The 21,570-nt window shown below is 38.2% G+C and overlaps 2 protein-coding genes across 6 annotated transcripts; both read left to right on the plus strand.

The window, feature by feature from the left end:
* The first annotated feature begins 1,988 nt into the window (after positions 1 to 1,988).
* On the plus strand, positions 1,989 to 7,813 carry LOC121741165 (probable thiol methyltransferase 2). 5 transcript variants are annotated; one of them, XR_006037801.1, is made up of 9 exons: positions 1,989 to 2,254; positions 2,355 to 2,485; positions 3,564 to 3,650; positions 4,160 to 4,260; positions 4,353 to 4,452; positions 4,548 to 4,590; positions 4,719 to 4,797; positions 5,076 to 5,162; positions 7,534 to 7,813. XR_006037801.1 is itself a non-coding variant. In XM_042133858.1 (9 exons), the coding sequence occupies exons 1-8, from the start codon at positions 2,077 to 2,079 to the stop codon at positions 5,127 to 5,129; spliced, it is 777 nt and encodes a 258-aa protein (XP_041989792.1). In that variant the 5' UTR covers positions 1,989 to 2,076; the 3' UTR covers positions 5,130 to 5,162; positions 7,534 to 7,813. The 5 variants fall into 5 exon arrangements, 4 of the variants coding, with proteins under 4 accessions (XP_041989792.1, XP_041989791.1, XP_041989793.1 ...); XM_042133858.1 differs by having other exon boundaries at positions 4,544 to 4,590; XM_042133857.1 differs by lacking the exon at positions 7,534 to 7,813 and having other exon boundaries at positions 4,544 to 4,590; positions 5,076 to 5,361.
* Positions 7,814 to 17,106: 9,293 nt separating this feature from the next.
* On the plus strand, positions 17,107 to 20,746 carry LOC121742386 (probable thiol methyltransferase 2). The gene is made up of 8 exons (XM_042135509.1): positions 17,107 to 17,370; positions 17,476 to 17,606; positions 18,336 to 18,422; positions 19,189 to 19,289; positions 19,382 to 19,481; positions 19,577 to 19,623; positions 19,759 to 19,837; positions 20,457 to 20,746. Exons 1-8 carry the CDS (start codon positions 17,193 to 17,195, stop codon positions 20,508 to 20,510), a joined length of 777 nt encoding a protein of 258 aa, XP_041991443.1. The 5' UTR covers positions 17,107 to 17,192; the 3' UTR covers positions 20,511 to 20,746.
* Positions 20,747 to 21,570: the final 824 nt, after the last annotated feature.

Genomic DNA, 21,570 nt, shown 5'->3' on the forward strand with positions numbered 1-21,570 from the left:
TAATATATCAAGATTATTGGGTTGCAAAAAACTCGCACCATTCGATAAGTCAAAGTAATGCATAATCAATTACGTATGATCAATGCTAAATATATTGATTAAGAAATTATGTTTATCAAGACCTCGTCTTTCTGTTAGATCCATTCAGTGCTATACCACACTAATGTCACATTATTTCAGTAGGTAGTCAAAGCCTATCTGGGTTGTGAAATACTGTTTTTCCTTTGTTCAGAAATGACCGTGTTACCTTAAAGTGGACGACACCCACAACCGGTCAACAAAAGCAAAGGCTTGGACTTGTTTTTTTCCTTATACATTTAAATATGTTAAAAACAACAAGTTGTTCAACATGCAACTCCAAAAAAGAATGATAAGACTCTCAAGTTTGTAGGGAAACCCTAGGAATCACAAGAACTAAGATAATAAAACTCAAATATTGAATCTCGTAGTCTTGATCTTCTCTTGTTTCCAAGCTTCAAACTCCAAGTATGGTGGAAAAATGATAAACAGTGGAAGGAACTCTCAAATATAATTCTATAGTGTAATATGCAGCAAAAGGTTCATCTGATGAAATTTGAGGGGTATTTAAGCCTCCAAGTCGTGTATGATGATATGGTAAATCTTCTATCCCAGATAGGTAAGTCTTGGAGAGAAATTATGTAAAATAATGCGCCGCCCGATTCTAGCAAGCCGGTGGGCAACTTCCAGCGGGCGCTGTGAATTTTTTCGGAACTATCTGTACTACTAATCTACTATTAGCAGTCGATGGACGTGTTCCTCTTTTAGGCACGATTTCTGAGATGGGCCGCTGCAGGGACAACGGTGGATGGGCGCCAGCGGCCACTGAGTAAGGTCTTGCGGACCGCTTGCTGGCTCGAATGCTCTAGACTTCAAACTTCGACTTTTAGCTATCTTTTTTGGCTCTGTTTTGCACATTTCTCACAAAACACATCAAAATATCAAAATAGATAAAATATGCAAATAATGAACATGTAACTCAACTTTGACACCCAAAACGGACAAAATAATGGCCTTAAAATAGTGCAAAATCCGTGCGTATCACACCTACTTTACTCTCTCCTTATCTCTCATACTCTACTTTTCAACACAATCTCTTAATTTCAGTTACCAAAAGTTTTGCCCAAACTTAGTTGGGACAGAGGGAGTAGTATGCATTCCCTCCGTTCTACTAACCCACTTTTCTTTTTGATTTGTCCAAATCAAGATGTCTTATTACTAAAGTGAAATCACTTTTATCTTTACTTTATCCCCCTCCCTTAGAGCATTCACAATAGAGGCGTCGTCCGGCCGCTGTGCGGACGATGCCTATTAGAGGAGGAGTGCCTTTGGACGGCGCTTGGCGATGGCCGCAGGGAAGCGCAAGGCCGAACGACGCCTATTGCGCGCTGACCGACCGTTGAGCGCGATTTTAGACCCCTTCCCTTCCCTGCGGCCATCGCCGAGCACCATCCAAAGACGCTCCTCCTCCAATAGGTGCCGTAGGGGGCGCCGTTCGCATGGCAGCAGGACAACGCTCTTATTGTGAATGCTCTATTTTTTTATTTCACCTCTATATACACAACTCACTGCACTTCATTTTATTCACATCTCTCATTCTCTCGAGTATAAACACCAACAATTAAAATGATTTACATTGGAGGGCTCTCTCTATTGTGAATGTTTTTACTTTATTCTCTCCACTTAGAGCATCTCCAATCAATTACACTAAATTCAAACTCATTTTAGTGTTACTGTCACAACTACTCCAACCATTTAAACTAAACTTAAACTTAAAAGAATATTGTCTATTTTATGCTTCTTTCACTCGTAAAATTTGAAAAAAAAAATTATTTTGATTTAGTGCAAACCTAAAAATAGGTTTTTTTTACTAAAAAATGATATTGATTTTAGAGTACAATTAAAACTAAATATCTATCTCATGTTATATTTTTATCATGTTTTCTTGACTTGATGCACAAATGGGACAACTGACAACTGCTCAACAAAATCCCATATTAGTAACTAATTTTTTGTTCTTCAATCTCAATCCTCAGAATCAAATAATCCAAAACCCCAATGCGATTTTCCCTCCTTCCCAAGCTATACCATTCACCTGCTTGTCGACTTCTCCCACCTTTTCATCGCCGATTACGCTTCAACTATATGTCAACTGATTTACTGGAACCAAAGCTCCCCATCACTGTAGCTGAAAAAGTCAAGAAATTTCATCAAGTTTATCACTCCAGCCCCACCGGTAAGTAAATTCTAAGCAAATCGTTATGAAATTTGAGTCTGGGTTCTTTTTTTCCCTTGATCGTTGAGAAAAATCGGATTATTTTAATGTGAATTTTCAGATAGTTGTGACAAATGCTGGGATGAAGGTCTGACGCCTTGGGATTTGGGGAACCCTACCCCAGTTCTTGTACACCTTCACAACACTGGATCACTTCCAAAGGGCAGAGCTCTTGTTCCTGGCTGCGGCAGTGTATGTCTCTCTCTTTCTCTCAAATTTCGATTACTTCAAGAGAATGTGGATGTTTATGTTTTATTTTAGGGATATTGGTTTCTAAAATCATGAAACTTTCAAAAAGTTGAGATTTTCCCACAAACTTTCAACTTGCCAAATAATATCACGAACTTTACCCGAGTTTGTTATTTCCCACCAACGAAAAAATTTCGGTTATATTAATGGATTGAAGAACAATTTTGGAGGGTACTATCCTCAAAGATTGAAGAACTTGAAGCTCTCGAAGTTGTTGCCAAGAATTACGAAAAAAAACTCGGGTCAAGTTCGTGATATTATTTGCCAAGTTGAAAGTTCGTGGGAAAAACCCAACTTTTTGAAAGTTCCATGAAATTAAGGGCTAATATCCCAGACAATTCGCTTAATTCATGAGAAGAGGGGTGTCACAAAATTTGGTGTTGTGGATTGGTTGATGTATAATTTGTTTTGTGTTTTACTCTGTTAACAGTAATACTAATGTCTAAAGGAAAATAAACAAAGCCATTAAACAAGATTAAAAGCAAGTATAGAGACATTCCCTCAGAAGATTGTATTGGATTGAATGATCTGATTACAAAGACAAATATTAATATATAGACCCAAGAGAAGGATCTCGGATCATGCATTTCTTACCCTTAAAGCATCTAAATCTAGACTATTCAGTCAGAGAGCAAACATCACAGCCGAAAATGGATTATTTCTGCTTTGCTCCAGCCCGTGCTGCCACATCTCTATATCTGAGGGTGTGCTCTCATCACAGCTGGAGCTGCTTCCACCACATCATTCTTGAGCGAAGATTGTCTGTTCTCGGTTTTCAGTGGACCAGCTGCATGATCATGTACACGTCGACTCTCTTGATCAGTCTCCATGTATGCAGCTTGATGATCCACTTGGCTAGGTTTACTAATACTGTCGTTATGCTGCCGTTTTATTATATGTCGATTTTTAACCACTCTGTCAATGGTTGGGATGTATTTAGTTTGTGATTTCATCATTCTCTTCTCTTTTTTTACAGTTTCTCTCTAGTTTGGTTATCAATTAGAAACTTCTATTCTTGCAGGGTTATGATGTAGTAGCGATGGCGTGTGCCGAGCATCATGTTGTAGGTCTGGATGTATCAGACATCGCCATTAAGAAAGCAATAGAAGTAAGACTTGCTTTTATGATTTTTTATCAATAGACGTTTATAAGAATTTGCAACCTGCCTTACGGATTTTGATGAAATTTGACATTGATGGTAGTCTAGAGAAAAGGACTTCGGATTGTCACTATTTTGATCTATAGTATACGAATGATATTTGAAGTGATTTTGTGTCAAGTAATATCTATCTGTATATTTTCTGAGCTGACTTAACGAGAAGATTACAGCATATATTGGTCAGACATTCTTTTGATATACATATTATATAAGACGGGTTTTTTGTGTGTAATCCTCAGTAGGATTATGTTTCTTTCTTCAAAACTCCATTTTTTAGTGAGGTAACCTCAAGGAATTGCAGTGACACGTGGTAAACTCTAAAACTTAACTAAGCATTATATTCTATGTGATTTCTTTTTTTCATCTTCCAGCTGAAACATTAGTTCCATAATCTGTAGTTTTCGTCTACAATGTTGTTAAAATCCTCACTATGGTCATTGCATTGCATTGCATTGTAGTTGACGTCTGGCTCACCAAACGCAGAGCACTGTACTTTCTTAAAGACAGACTTCTTTACTTGGTGTCCGGATCAGCTGTTTGATCTCATTTTTGATTACACGTAAGTTTCCTCTGTCGTGCATTCAAGATATTAGAATGTTGTAGTTTCGTCTATGTTCATTAGGTTACGACGTTATGATATTGTCTCTACAGGTTTTTCTGTGCCATCGAACCCGAGCTAAGATCATTATGGGCCAAGAAAATGTCTAACCTTCTGAAACCGGATGGGGAGCTCATAACACTAATTTATCCAGTTAGTCAGGAATTTTACAGTCCTTCAGTATTTTTCATATATTTTGTACTTCCGTAATCTGATGATTTATGCATATTCTCGACGTTGTTAGATAGATGACCATGAGGGCGGCCCTCCATATAAAGTATCAGTTGCCGAGTAATTTCCCGTTTGACTCACTTCCAGTATTTTATATGTTGAATTTTGAATACCTATCTTTCTCTTCACAATTTGGCCCCATATAAAACTTGGTATACTTTTGTTGAAAAATTCTTCTATCTACGCAGTTATGAAGAGGAATTGCATACTGTTGGTTTCGAAGCAACACAGATTTCAGAGAATGAGCTGGCCATTGCTCCTCGAAAGGTAAAAATAATTGTGTGAAATCTGTCGTCCTTCACATGTTGCTTGAAGGGTATTTGGTCGAGTTAGTAAGCTCCTTCAAACAGCTTATGTGACGACTCGAGTGCACTTTAAGTCATAGATTAGTTCAGAATTAGGACAATGTGACAGAAACTCAAGTAGAACGAGTCTTATGATGAGGGCAGCACGATGATATAATAAGTTAATAACCATATTTCTGGCTTAACGTACGCTAAATTTGCTACTGGAACTCTGAAACATCGTCCTTCAATCTTTGACAGGGACGAGAGAAACTAGGTAGATGGAGAAGATCTCTACACCGTGTCTCGCTTTGATCATGCACTGCAGATAAACACCATTTTTTCGCTGTAAAGATCCATATCCTTACACTCTATTACTTCGCCTCTCTATCTTGTTTTGGTTGTTTCTGTTATAAAAATGGTAATCCTTTGATGAAACATATTCTAAGAAGGTTATCTCCAGATTATTGTAAACAATCAAGGTCAAATATTTGGCTGTTTGAACATAATTTCGAGCATTGTAATTAATTTGTTTGCAGCAAGGTCAGAAGCTCCCCATCTCCTTTTATTCTCATCTCTAAATTAGAAATTTCAAATTGTGAGTGTTGGAATTGAGAGTTTACCGTGATGTTGAGGGAGTAAGAATCAGGAATTGATTAGGATTAAGTCCTAATTAATTGGGTGATTAAAAGGTCATTAGTGGCTGATTTACGTGTAATTAAACACCATGATTAGACCATCCGCAATGGGCGGACGATGGCACGCCCGATGGCGCGCATCGTCTGCGCCATTCATCGTCCGCCCCCACTGTGGGTGTGTGGCATAGGCCGCGGACGATAGTCGCGGCCTATCGTCGCGGCCTATGCTTCGGGCGCGACTTAAACCGCGGACGATGGCCATCGTCCGCCTCATTGCGGACGCAGCGGACGATGGTCGCGGACGATGGCCATCGTCCGCGACATCGTCCGCCCCATTGTGAAGGCCTTTGACGATGGCACGCGGTTTCGTTTTTTTATATAAATCTTGTTTCTCATTCAGTTATGCATACGAACATATCGACTATCTCTCAACATATTCTCTCTCAACATCCAACGAAAATGAATCCCGGCGAAGACACAAATAGTTCTAGTTCGTCTGATTCCGGTCGTTCGATTGACGAAGCATTAGATGCAGCCGTTGAAGAGGCCATGGCGGCATGCTATTCGCAAATGCAGCGCGAGAAGGCGGCGGCTGCAGCGGCGGCTGAGCAAGTCCATCGTCCTATTCGACCTAGGACGTATGTCCGACGCAACCACGAGGAAGCTCACAGGCGTCTGGTTGAAGACTATTTTGCTGATCAACCACGTTGGGGCCCGACTGTTTTCCGCCGCCGGTTTCGAATGTCGAGGTACCTTTTTCTCAGCATTGTTCGTACATTGTCTTCACGTGAAGAATACTTCACGTTTCGGGAGGACGTCATCGGGAAACCCGGCCTTACACCATTGCAAAAGTGCACGACTGCTATTCGTCAGTTGGCATACGGCACCACGGCGGACCTTTTTGACGAGTACCTCCACTGTGGGGAGACTACAGGCCGCGAGTGTCTGAAGTACTTTTGTCGGGGGATAGTAGAGGCCTATGGCGACACATATTTGCGCAAGCCGACTGCCACTGATTGCCAGGGTTTGATGCAGATGCACGAGACGGTGCACGGGTTTCCTGGGATGCTCGGGAGCATCGACTGTATGCACTGGCAGTGGAAGAACTGTCCGAGGGCGTGGAGAGGCCAATTCACAAGTGGATACAAGGGCAGCCACCCGACGACGATACTCGAAGCCGTCGCTGACTATCGGCTTTGGATCTGGCATGCTTACTTCGGCGTAGCCGGGTCGAACAACGACATCAACGTCCTCAACTCGTCCACTCTCTTCACCGACCAATGTAACGGCAACGGCCCGGCCATAGAGTTTACTGCCAACAGACGTCAATACCATATGGGGTACTACTTGGCCGACGGCATCTACCCACGGTGGTCAGTTTTCCTAAAGACAGTCAGCTGCCCGATTGGTGAGAAGAGGGTTTTATTTGCGCAAAAGCAAGAGGCGGCGCGGAAGGATGTAGAGCGGGCATTTGGGGTGCTCCAATCACGGTGGGCAATTGTGAAAGGGCCGGCTCGTTTCTGGTACAAGGAAGTCATCGCCGATGTCATATATGCGTGCATAATCATGCACAATATGATAGTCGAGAGTGAAAGCGGAAGCATCACCGATTGGAATGACGACGACCGTGCATCTAGCTCTGTCGGCACATCGACCGAGACACCCGATAGAGGGTTACCGTTAGGTTTCGATGAGGTTTTATCTAGGCAGGCCTCAATGTGCAACCAACAGGAGCATGCGCAGGTCATGAGCGACATGATTGAAGAAGTGTGGGCTCGTAACCGCCGTCGCTGAGTTTGCGTTTTTATTATTTCGCATTGTAATGTATTAATTTTTATTAAATGAATGAAGTTTTTAAAATTCGTATTTTAAATGTATTTTAGTTTTTTTTTAATTCGTATGTATTTTGTAAATATTACAAAATTGATGATGTGGCGCGCCATAGGGCGCGCCTTAGGGCGCCCACTGCAGGTGGAGAAGGAGGAGGATAAAAATGCTGACGTGGCGCGCCATAGGGCGCGCCTTAGGGCGCCCCACTGCTGATGGTCTTAGAATTTATTTCGGTGTATAATTTCTCGCAGGTAACGGCTACGGAGTGGAGTAGGAAGCTGGATAGGTTGGAGGTGCCGATCCTGGGGTGAAATTCACATGAAGAAGAAGAAAGGAGGGAATTGGGCTCAAATATAAAAATAAGCATCTCCCACTTATTTAATTAATTGGACTCCTTTAGTTGTGTACCCCAAAACTTGTATATTTATTTAAATTTGGACTCTTTTAAAATCTCATGGCCCAAAGCCATTTTTGTAATAAGCATTGGACTTATGTTTATTTGAGAAGCCCAAATATTTACTTTACTTTTTACATCTTTTTTTTATTAATTAAAGTTCACAGAAAACTTTAATTAATTTCGTCGTCTCGTTCCCAATAAAGATTAAAATCGCCCAACACAATCAATTAATATTTAGTGTTGTTCTAAATATTAATTCTTCAAAATCGATCCTTGGTTTCAAACACGCCGCATACTACATATAGTACTTTAGATAAATTCCACGAAGATCGATGATATTCCTCTCCACCAAATTAATTCACACTACGCAAGTATGAATATTAAATCAAAGCACGCACTCCCCTTCGCATAATCCAACAAAATAAATAGTCCCTTGGTGTTGTGCCAAGTACTATAATAATTCACCATCGCATCCATTTGATTAATTCCTCCAGGTTCGTATTTCACAAAGTTCATATAGAACTAAAAGAATTCCTCGCGCCAACCCAAAATATTTAATTCCTCGCTCCGCGAGAATTAAATATTATTTTTTATAAAATTCCAATTTAATCACCATATCGCATTCAATAAAAAAAATTTGTAACTCTGAAAATTCGCTGGTGTTACATTTTATGAGAATTATCTAGATATGGAATTCTCTAGATTATAAATATTATTTAAGTAAATATATAGATTTTTATAGAGAAAAATCTAGATATTTAGAATATAAAATGAATGAAGTATGAGAGTTCTAGAATAAGTTAGAGTGGCTATAAATATTGGGCGAATTGTACCATTTTTACAATGCAGAGAAGTTTGAAAATAAATAGTTTCTTAGTTTCCACACATCACTATCTCTTAACTATTTCTCATATATTCCATCCATTGTCTTTTCAAACATTTCTTCCAAACTAAATTATTCTTCCAATATACTCTGTATATCTTATATTTTAACAATAATGCATCGCTGACATTTAACAAAAAAAACCTTACAATTCTCAATATGAACATTTTTTATCATAAGAGACCTTAAACCAGTCCCCCTAACATTCCAAAGACAAATTGGTCAAGTTTGGACAAGTGCAATCTTCAATGAATTCTCAACTAATACTCCACCTCCGATCAAAGTAAATCGGAAAGCTTCAGATACTCTAATTTGAGAAAGCCAACACCTAATGACATCAATTTTATCAGCATGGTGTAAAGCACCAGCAGCTGAAACCTCGAGCATCTAGAGTGAAAAGTAACTCATGCATAACAAAGATGTCAAACCATAACCGGAGAACCAACAACTAACAACCAAATTCTCCAAATTATGAACAGACGAAACCATATTATATATGATCCTTTCAGTGGTGCTAATAAGCAGCTTATCAAACGACTTCTTACAAAACTCAAGACACTTTTTATGAATCACAATTCGTAAAGGAATAGAGAGGAAGGAAAAATGTGATGGAAGTAATGTTAGTGAATTATGGGGTCAACATTTAGAATGATGTGTAAGGTTAGTATCGGATTAAAACTTTTCTTTTTTAGAATTGGTCTAATTTTAATGGACGACCAAAAATAGTAAAATTGGTTTTTTTTAACGGGGTTAATATTTATGACTATTAGATGACATTTGATTTATTAGTCTAATGAGTTTCCGTACATGCATTGACGGAGTACCGACATATTTTAATTACCTTTAATAAGTGATTAATGAGTTTGGGTGTTTTCAAATATCTTTAGAGTAATTTTCGTAATAGTAATATTCGAATACTCCATGTATTTTGTAGTATATCTTAAAAGAGCTATACTTATTCGAATAATCCATGTATTTTATAGTATCTCTTTAATTACAGATATTGTTTAGTTACGGTAATTTTCGTAATAGTAATATTCAAATCAAACACTCCATGTATTTTTTGTAGTACTGTCTCTTAAAAGAGTTATAACTTTTCTAATTATTCTTTTTCATAAAAAACAATAATCACGCATTTTAAAAACATGGGTGTAATTTAAACTTTATTTATTTTCTCATCATAAAATGCATTTTGATATTCTAAACAAATAGTCAAAGATATCATGATTGTTTTTATAAAGTACTCCCTCCCGTCCCAGCTAAAATTAGTGTGTGGAAAAAAGAGTGCGTGGAAAAAATTAAATAAAGAGAGAAAGAGGGTTGAATATTTATTTGGAAAGAGTTGGATGTATTAATTGGTGAGAAATTTATGAAAAATAGAAATGTATATCTTAGTTGGAACAAATTAAAAATGAAAGTGTGTCATTTTAAGTGGGACGGAGAGTAGTAAATATATTACTCATATTCAAATATTAGTATTGTTATTATTATATTTTTTTATTAGTAAATATTTTTTTGAGACGCTTAAAAGTGTGAAATTTAACAAATAAATTTATGGCTATTTGATATTTATGTTTTGAGTTCCAATATATATATCGATTGTTTAGAACAAAACTTCGAATTAAATTTCAGTTTTGAAATTTCAGCCGTGGCTCAAAGTTTCTGCTACTATGTGAGTAATGAGTAGGGCCCAACTTTTGTCCCTATCGAATCTTTACGAGGCTGTAATTAAATTAGCTGGCTCGAAAGTTTAATTGAGCATAAATTGTTCTGTGTATTATTGCATGTTGAGCACAAAATGAACTATTTTTTCTGAGTTTTAGAGCACCTGCTCGCTGTTCCTATCGAAAGGCGGGCCGCCGTGCCGCTGGCGCGGCAAGTACCTACTCGCCGCTGAGCATGCTGACGTGTCGCGTTCTGATAGTCCAACAGCAAAGCCGTTGGCATTTTACTTTTTCTTAAAAAAAATCGAAATATATTAAAAATCGATTTTAAATTAAAAAAAATTAATTTCCCAATTCCTAATTAACTATATCCGTTTTTTCTCCACTTTTAATTTATTTTTCATTATTTTTATCCCAAAATTCACATTTTCATCTATAAATACCCTCATTTCCACACAAAATTTTTTACACCACACTACACAAAATACTTCTCTCATCAATTCTCTCTAAATTCTCTCATCAATTCTCATCTAAATTCTCACTCTTTCACTCTTGCATAAAATGTCCGGCTCCGACGATCACCCCTGGACTACCGCGGATGGAACCACGAATGGTTCGGCTATATTTGCACAAACCGAACCGGACCATCGGTTAACCGGCGGTTCGGAACCGCCGGTTCATGAACCAGAACCGCCGCCGGCGGTTCGGCGGTTCAAGCGGGCCGGTTCAGGTTTGGGAATATCGCGAACCGTAACCGACGGTTCAACGGTTCCAACGGTGGGATTCCGGCTAGGGCGTAGGGTTTCAGGCTAGGTGTGCAGAAAAACCGGCGGTTTCTGACGAAAACTGCCGGTTTCCGTCAGAAACCGTGGACTGAATCGCCGGTTTTGGACTGAACCGCCGGCCGAATTTGAAATTTGAAATTTTTTTTATTTCTTCCAATTTTACTCCTATAAATACCCTACTTCCCCATCAATTTTACTCACCCCATTCTTGTGTTAACAAGGATTTCCTTCTCTCAATCTCAATTTCTCTATTCTCTCATCATTCTCTCTAATTGCTCAAGTTGTTTACTAGTTACTACTTACTACTATGTTTGTTGTTGTGTTCGTAATTTACCATTTATTCAATACTCCATATTCCATACTACTTTCATTTTGCACTATGTCTTCTTCTCGTGGTGGACCGGGACGTGGTGATCGGGGCATAGGAATTGCCCAAGATCAAAGTAGTCGTCCCTCAAAATGAAGGCGACCTAGTCATCGAGAAGTTATGGAAGAGGTTTCTCGAGTGGCGGCTGAACGCATGCAAGTAAGTTCTAAAAAATAAAATTATTTTTACAATTCATAATTTCATAAGATTGAGTTTTTTAATTTTTTTTGTGTTCCTAATTAAACTTCAACTTATATAATATTTATAGATAGAATAAGATCATAGGACCGCCATGCTACTCACTAAAAAGCATCAAGGTCGGGACGGGGGCGGTGGTTCCCAACAAGATGACGAGTACGACGTGTCTATATCATCGGACTCGGACAACAATGATGATAGATCTCATTCTCGTATTCCGTCTAGCACCGGCGGAAATGAGGACATGCCTCCTCCCCCTCCACCCACTAACACTACACAAACTTTGAAATCTGATATTTTTGTTAAACACTACAAGAAGGTCCTGGTGGTGATTCCAAGTCCTCATGATCCGCACTCTCAAGAAGAGACATCGGCGTTTCTTGCATATTGTAACTATTGTGATAAAGTCTACAAATTTGCGAGTGGTGGGGGATATGGCACCCTCCGTCGTCATTTGGTGACAAAGCATCCGGTAGAATGTGGCACTACCTCTACCCAAACCCATCTAAACTTCCAACCCGATGGCTCAGGTACCCCTCTTTTTAAATATGATCAAAATTTTTTTGCTGACGTTATGACTAGATGGGTTGCAATGAAGCATTTTCCTTTTAATGTTTATGATGACAAAAAAATTGAGGTTACTATGCAAAGTGGTTTGAACGTAGCTATCAAAAGAGTAGGTCGAATGACCGTTCAACGATCTACCATTAGACAATGTTTGAAGAAAAAACTTGACTTATCACGTTATTTACTAAACTTGGGACACAAAGTGAACATTTGCTCAGATGTATGGACTGATTATTTTAACCAGCATTCATACATGGGCATTACGGTTCACTTTGTGGACAATAGTTGGACTTTGAACAAACGTTTAATTGGTTTTAGAGAATTTGAGACACCACACACTGCACCTGAAATTGCTTTTTTAATTATTCAAGTTTTGAATGAATTTCAATAATGCAATAAGATATTTTCTGTTGGTTTTGATAATGCAGCTGCTAACACTGCAAGTATTACTGACTTGATTGCGGCTTGTGCTCCGGTTATTGGAGGTAAGTATTTTCATCAAAGATGCATATGTCATATTTTGAATTTATGTGTACAAGATGCACTTGAATTCATGCAAAAGCATGTTAGTCCTATTAGAACTGCAGTTAGATTAATCCATCAAAAGCCACCTATTGGCAAAGCTTGGAAGAAATATTGCCATCAAAAAAATGTAAGATATACGAATTTTACCATGGATGTGTCTCATAGATGGAATTCAACATATGATTGTCTGAATTCTACTTTGACACAGAGATTATTTGTGTGATTTTTTTAGAACCTATCACGTTTCTGATTTATATCTTTCGCATAGTTGTTGGGATCATAGCGTGACTTTATTTAAATTGTTCAAATATGTCAAAAATGCAACTGTTGAATTATCGGGTTTTTATTATTGTACTGTTGTTCGTGATTTAGAGCATTGCATGTATATATCACTTGTTTTTAAAACTGCGATGAAAAATGCTTACTCTTCACCTGAATTGATGTGTGTTTTATATTATATGATTGAGAAATGGCTTAAGTATGTCAGTGAGATTCCAACGGTGTTTTTGATTGCAAAGGTCTTGGATCCAAAATGGAAATTAGCCGGTACCTCCAGGATTTTAGATTTTTATTATAACAATTTGAGTTCTATTGATCTTGGTCCACTTAAAGCATTGCAATCGGATACCAGTGACGAATTAGGAGTAGACCTCTCAGAAACATTTCAAATAAACCTCCCGAACCTGTCAATTATCCAACAAACCTTCGAGTTTAACTTGCGTGCTCTCTACACCGAATATGAAACCAAGTATAACAGTACCCACCAAGTCAGAAGGCCACCCCCTCCTCAACAACATAACTTTGGCTTCGCATTTCAAGCCGATTATGATGACCCCGACCCGCAATCCCAATTAGCCGACCTATACAGCTACATCACCGGCGGAAGGTTGACCTCAGGTATGGTAAATGAGTTAAATTTATATTTCGATTCACTCTTTTCCTTCGGCGATGAAGGTCCTACACCTCCCACCCAAATCGGCGTCCTCGATTGGTAGGGAACACACGAGAAAAATTTTCTCATACTTGCGTCAATGGCCAAGGAGATTTTTTCTGTTCCTGCTTCCACTGTCGCCGTCGAGTCCGCTTTTAATGTTTGCTCACGTGTGTTGGATGAATCAAGAAGTAAGCTCTCCGCGAAAAATATGGAAGCCGTGATATTACTTGATGATTGGGCCAAAGCTGACGTCAGAGAAAAGAAAATGATTGGGATGATCGGCAGGAGGGATCACATGAAGAATTCATTGGGGATGAATCGTAGGCCAACCGTCAACCGCCGGCCAAGCCAAATAGGTAAGTAAGGTAAGAGAACTACGTGGGCTTTGATTCCCTAATGCAAATGAGCATTGGGGATGCGTAGACACCTCAACTTAAATTTTAAATTTAAGTCGAGCTCAAGTATTTTTTCCTTTATTTCTTTTTTTCCCCATTTGTTTCTAGTTTAAAAATATGCAAATATAATTAAATAATTATATTTGTATATACTCTAGTTGATGAAGTAGATTTCTCTATAAGGCTAAATTCGGGAAACTTTTGACAATTCTACTATAATTGTTGATTGTTAGACTAAACTCAACATTGAAGGTTGAATTGCTAAAGGTGTCTTCAATTTAGTTATGTAGAAAGATCTCATTCGCCAACTAAGAGTATATATACTTATAAATTTATTGTTCAGAACTTCAAGTCTTTTTTGTAATTTGTAATTAGCTTCGTTGTAGTTGTAGACTAGTAGTCTCATTGTATTTAAATTTTTGTTTAAGTCTTCAAGACTTCAAGTTTTTTGTGATTTGTAATTGTTGTAACTTGTAATCTTAATAAAATTGCAACTTTCATCGTGTTTTTTTGAATTTTATTTACGCACATTTCATAGATAAACAAATAAAAAATGCAAAAAAAAAAATTACGAACCGCCGAACCGGAAGTTCAGGCAAAAAACCGGCGGTTTTGAACCGCCTCGTGAACCGGCGGTTTTTTGAACCGGAACCGGAATCGCCGGGACCCTTGGCGGGCCGGTTCCGGTTCATGGTAATCATGAACCGTGAACCGTCGGTTCATGAACCGAAACCGGCGGTTTCCGACCCGTGTGCATGCCTAGGTTCGGCTCATCGCCATTCCCTAATCCGGATAAGGATTTCTCACCCCCTTCTCAAACCCAAGGTTCGCATAATCCGGGTGGTTACCGGCCTTACCCAGTGGACGAGCAAGATGCCGAGGGGCAATACGGGTGGGCTCCCGAACTGGCACGGGAGGGAGCGCCCCGACGCCACCGGAGGGAGGTTCCGGCGCTCCTCCGCATCCTCGTAGTGTCCGTGTTCGTACTCGTGGCAGTACCGGAGGTGACACCAACGTCCGCACCCCGTACACTCCAGGGGAGATGGAGAAGTTATTCAAAGCCTACTTGGAAATCTCCGAAGATGCGGAAACCGACACGAACCAAACCGGGGACAGGTTTTGGTGGAGCGTCTCTCGCCGGTATAATGCCAACCGACCGGATGGAACCATCGAGCGCAATGAGAGTATGGTGCGCAATGCCATCGGAAGAGCTAACGATGAAATCCAAAAGTTCCAGGGGTATTACCTCCAGGAACAGCGATCGGCAGGGAGCGGCACGAGCGAGGTTGACATCATCACGGCGGCCATGTCAACCTACCATTCAATTAAGTACAAACCATTCAAGTATCTCAACGCTTGGCAGGAGGTGCGTACTCATCCGAAGTATAAGGGAGACGTCGCATCCTCCTCCAACTCCTCCAGCAAATGGTCGAGGTCGGTATCCCTCTCCGACGTCGGCGAGGATGAGGTGGCTAGCCTGCTTGCCGGAGCTCACTTAGGTAGCTCTGACGTTGGGCCGAGCAGTTCCCAACGCTAGCCGCAAGGAAGGAAACAGGCGACAGCCAACCGCTCCCTTTGTGCCGCCTCCACCCACCACCAACTCGTTGTGGATCCTTTTGGGTCTAATCACTATGGCCTATACGTCTCGGATGACTCCCGAGCAACTTGATTCACATCACGCAATGATACGAGCTCTCCGAGCTCAATTAGGGATACCGCCATCGGGCTAGTCTTCTTTAAATTTCCACAGATGTATTTTTTAGGAGTTAATTATGTAATTTTTAATTTGTAGGATTTTAATTATGCAGTTTTTAATTTTTTAGCAATTTGTAATAGTATTTCGGGTATTTTTAATGCATTTTAATATTGTAGAAATGTTTTTATTTAAATTGAATAATAGAATGGTGAGACCCTTGAGCATGCTCTTGCGGAAGAGCATGAATGTAAGTGTTGTGCTCTTGCGGGAGAGTAATGAGTAAAAGATGAATAAATGTGGGTCCGGGCCCACATCCATGCTCTTGCCTAAGAGCATGGATGTGGATACTCTTATAAAAGAATATTATTTGTACTATTATTTGATTTATTTAAAATAATCTTGCATTAAAAAATCTCCTGGAACACGATTAAAACTTCAAAAGCAATACAAACTGATATTATTTAGAAAAAATTGTAGTACTTGAATTAAACGCATGATCAATTTAGGGAAACTAGTTTTACCACCCGCGGCATGCAATTTTCATATAATGAAAATAAATTGTAAATAATTCAAAAGTAATAAAGGCATCATTATAAATACTATAAAAAAAAGACATGATCCTCTTATTCTAATCTAAACAATAAATACATCATTATGAATACTATAAAAAAGAGACATGATCCTCTTATTCTAATCTAAACAATAAATACATCATTATAAATAGTACTCCCTCCGTTCCATTAAATAGGAAACATTTAGTTTTTGACACGAGATTTTATATAGTGTTGTTTTGTGAGTTAATGAAGAGAGAGTAAAGTAAGAAAGAAGAAAAAGTAGAGAGAGTGTTATTTCCATTATTAGAAACGTTTCATTTTTAATGGGACAACCCAAAAAGGAAGACCTTTTATTTTTAATGGCACAGAGCGAGTATACTCTTGGCTCTCCCTATTGTGAATGTTCTTACTTTACTATCCCCACTTAGAGCATCTCCAACCACTACATTAAACTCAAACTCATTTTAGTGTAAATGTTATTTTTAATCAAATTATTTAAACTAAACTCAAACTTAAAAGAATATTTATTTTATTTTATTCCTTTTTTACTCATAAAATTTGAAAAAGTTATTGATTTCGTTTCCGTGCAAACCTAAAAATAGATACTTATTTTTTTAACTAAAAAGTAAGATAGATATTAGAATACCATTTAAGCTAATTGTATACCCCATTTTAAATGTCGGTGTATCATCAGAGATGATATTAACATAGTTTAGAGTAAAATTGCTTAAAATCTCACGTCCCAAAAAAGAGATATCTTAATGGAACGAGTATATATTTATCATGTTTTCTTTATTTTTTTTTAAGAAATCATGTTTTCTTTATTAATGAACAAATTTTAATGGGACGGGTGCTCAACAAAATCCCATATTAATTTCGTAATTAATTTTTTTTTCTTCAATCTCAAACCTCAGAATCAAAACTTTCCAGAACGGCAAAACCCCAATGCGATTTTCCCTCCTTCCCAAGCTATACAATTCACCTGCTCGTCGACTTCTTCCACCTTTTCACCGCCGAATACGATTCAACTATATGTCAACTGATTTACCGGAACCAAAGCCCCCTATCACTGCTGCTGAAAAAGTCCAGAAATTTCAGCAAGTTTTTCACTCCAGCCCCACCGGTAACTAAATTCTAATTTCTAACCAAATTGTTAAGAAATTTGAGTCTGTGTTCTTTTTTTCCTTGATCGTTGAGAAAATTGGATTCTTTTAATGCGAATTTTCAGATAGTTGGGACAAATGCTGGGACCAAGGTCTGACGCCTTGGGATTTGGGGAACCCTACCCCTGTTCTTGTGCACCTTCACAACACTGGATCACTTCCAAAGGGAAGAGCTCTTGTTCCTGGCTGCGGCAGTGTATGTCTCTCTCTCTTTCTCTCAAATTTCGATTAATTCAACAGAATTTGGATGTTTATGTTTAATTTTAAGCAATTCGCTTAATTCATGAGAAGAAGGGTGACACAAAATTTGCTGTTGTGGATTGGTTAATGTATAATTTGTTTAGTCTCTGTTAACAGTAATACTAATGTCTAAAGGAAAATAAACCAAGCCATTAAACAAGATATGAAGCAAGTATAGAGAGTTTCCTTTGTATTGGATTGAATGATCTGATTACAAAGACAAATACAAATATATAGACCTAAGAGAAGGATCTCGGATCACACATTGCTTGCATCTAAATCTAAACTATTCAATCAGAGAGCTAACATCACAACCGAAAATGGATTATTTCTGCTTTGCTCCAGCTCGTGCTGCCACATCTCTATATCTGAGGGTGTGCTCTCATCACAGCTGGAGCTGCTTCCACCACATCATTCTTGAGTGAAGATTGTCTATTCTCGGTTTTCAATGGACCAACTGCATGATCATGTACACGTCGACTCTCTTGATCAGTCTCCATGCTTGATGATCTACTTGGCTAGGGTTACTAACAATGTTGTTATGCTGCAGTTGTATTATATGTTGATTTTTAACCGCTCTGTCAATGGTTGGGATGCATATAGTTTGTGATTTCATCTTTCTGTTCCTTTTTTTACAGTTTCTCTCTCTAGTTTGGTTATCAATTAGAAACTTCTATTTATTCAGGGTTATGATGTAGTGGCAATGGCGTGTGCGGAGCGTCATGTTGTAGGTCTGGATGTGTCAGACATTGCCATTAAGAAAGCAATAGAAGTAAGACTTGCTTTTATGATATTTCATCAATAGACATTTATAAAAAGTTGCAACTTGCCTTATGGATTATGATGAAATTTGACATTGATGGTAGTCTAGAAAAAAGACTTCGGATTGTCACTATTTTGATCTATAGTATACGAATGATATTTTAAGTAATTTTGTTTATTTTTCTATGTTTTGTGATTAAATTAGTCGTTCTATCAAACTGAACAACTGGTTTTGTTTGTGTCGAGTGATATCTATCTGTATATTTTATGTGCTGACTTAACGAGAAGATTACAGCATATATTGGTCATACATTCTTTTGATATACTATTATACAAGACGAGGTTTTTGTGTGTAATCCACAGTAGGATTATGTTTCTTTTTTCAAAACTCCATTTTTAGTGAGTAACCTCATGGGATTGCAGTGACACGTGGTATAACTCTAAAATTTTACGAAGCATTATATTCTACTCCCTCCGTCCCAAGGAAGATGATTCCTTTCTTGGGCGGAACGAGATTTTATGCAACTTTATATTGTGTTATGGGGAGAATAAAGTAAGAGAGAGGGAATAAAGTAGAGATAAAGGTGTTTCTATTTTTTAGTAATGAGTCATCTTGGTTGGGACAAACCTAAAAGGAAAGTGGATGGGATGGACGGAGTATGTGATTTCTTTTTTTTCTTCTTCCAGCTGAAACATTAGTTTTCATAATCTGTAGTTTTCGTCTACAGTGTTGTTAAATCCTCACTAGTCACTATGATCGTTGCATTGCATTGTAGTTGTCGTCTGGCTCACCAAACGCAGAGCACTGTACTTTCTTAAAGACAGACTTCTTTACTTGGTGTCCGGATCAGCTGTTTGATCTCATTTTTGATTATACGTAAGTTTCATCTGTGGTGCATTCTAGATATTAGTATGTTGTAATTTCATCAATGTTCATTAGGTTATGCCGTTATGATATTGTCTCTACAGGTTTTTCTGTGCCATCGAACCCGAGCTAAGATCATTATGGGCCAAGAAAATGTCCAACCTTCTGAAACCAGATGGGGAGCTCATAACACTAATTTATCCAGTTAGTCAGGAATTTTACAGTCCTTCAATATTTTTCATATATTTTGTACTTCCGTAATCTCATTTATGCATTTTGCATATTCTCGACGTTGTCAGATAGATGACCATGAGGGCGGCCCTCCATTTAAAGTATCAGTTGCCGAGTAATTTCCACTTTGACTCACTTCTAGTCTTCTAGTATTTATATGTTGAATTTTGAATACCTATATTTCTCTTTGCAATTTGGCTCCATACAAGTCTTGGTGTACTTTTGTTGAAAAATTCTTCTATCTACGCAGTTATGAAGAGGCATTGCATCCTGTTGGTTTCGAAGCAACACAGATTTCAGAGAATGAGCTGGCCATTGCTCCTCGAAAGGTAAAAATAATTGTGTGAAATCTGTCGTCCTTCACATGTTGCTTGAAGGGTATTTGGTCGAGTTAGTAAGCTCCTTCAAACAGCTTATAAACGATATAGAGCTAATAAGCTCTTGAGAAATGTTTGGCAACATAAGTTCCTAAATAACTTTTAAGCTGTGAAAATAAGCTCCAACGGCTTATAAGCTCATTTCTCTTTCTAACACACTATTCTCTCTTGGACTCATAATAAGCTCAATTAAATTTGACAACTTATAAGCTCTCGACTCATTATATCGTATAAACTCTTCAAACATTTAATGAGCTTTTGGAGCTTATAAGCTGTCCAAAATAAGCTTTAGCCAAACACCCGGTCATGTTTCCAGACATGCATTGAAAAGTGGAGAATAATGTTATGTGATCAGTAGATGTATACAAGTCACCAGCTCTTGGAGTAGACAACTCGAGCATAAAGTTATAGATTAGTTCAGAATTAGGACAATGTGACAGAAACTCTAGTAGAACGAGTCTTATGATAAGGGCAGCACGAAGATATAATAAGTTAATAACCATATTTCTGGCTTAACGCATGCTAAATTTGCTACTGGAATTCTGAAACATCGTTCTTGAATCTTTGACAGGGACGAGAGAAACTAGGGAGATGGAAAAGATCTCTACACCGTGCCTCGCTTTGATCATACACTGCAGATAAACACCATTTTTTCACTATAAAGATCCATATACTGTACTACTTCGCCTCTCTATCTTGTTTCGTTTGTTTCTATTATAAAAATGGTAATCTTTGATGAAACATATTCTAAGAAGGTTATTTCCAGATTTAATAGATTATTGTAACAATCAAGGTAAAATGTTTGGCTGTTGGAACATAATTTTGAATTGTTGATATGTATGTCGAGCATTGTAATTAATTTAGCAAGGTCAGAAGCTCCCCATCGCCTTTTATTCTCATCTCTAAATTAGAAATTGTAGTCTGTGCAATGCGTATGATTTTTCTTTGTTGACGATATAAGGGAAACAGCAATGCACGGTATAGTCGTGTAATGCATATGATTTGCGAAAAATGGTGATTTCTTCCATTATTCTGCCTAGAGTCTTGAACATACTTGAGGAAGGATTAAGGGGTTCTGTTAAGGGTGACCGTTTGGAGTATTATCATTCATAGTGAACAACAGAGAGTCGATATTGCATCTCCTGTAAGAGAAAAAACAAGACGGTCCCAGAAGAGAGGTCAGGCTTCGCAGCAACACGATGATTCTGTTCTGGTGATGACTTCAAGTTGCCTGGATGACATCCGTGCTTCATTCCTCAAGTGAATGTAACCAAAACCATGAATTTCCATTTTGGGAATCTTTAATGTAGATTCGCCTCAAAGTAAAAAAAATGGTGCAAGGAAGTTGAGTAGTGTTAAGGTTTGGAAATCATACTCTTTCTGTCTTAGAAAAAATAGTCTTATTTTTCTATTGCATCAATATTATAGCCTCTTTCTATATTTGACATTTCTATGTTGGACAATAGCATTTTATCCCTCTCATGCTTGATCGATTTCCTATTAAAACTCATGTCATTCCTAACGTCAATTTTGAAAAGCTAGTAATTAACACCATAATCAGTCTTTCATAAAAATGCATCAAATATAAGAGAAAAATACTCTAATTTGATTCACATCAATCAAATAAAACAAAGTTGTTTTGGTTCAGTTATCAGTCCGATTTGTCAAAACGATATTGTTTTCTT

Source organism: Salvia splendens, chromosome 7 (genome assembly GCF_004379255.2).
Source record: "Salvia splendens isolate huo1 chromosome 7, SspV2, whole genome shotgun sequence".
NCBI lineage: Eukaryota > Viridiplantae > Streptophyta > Magnoliopsida > Lamiales > Lamiaceae > Salvia > Salvia splendens.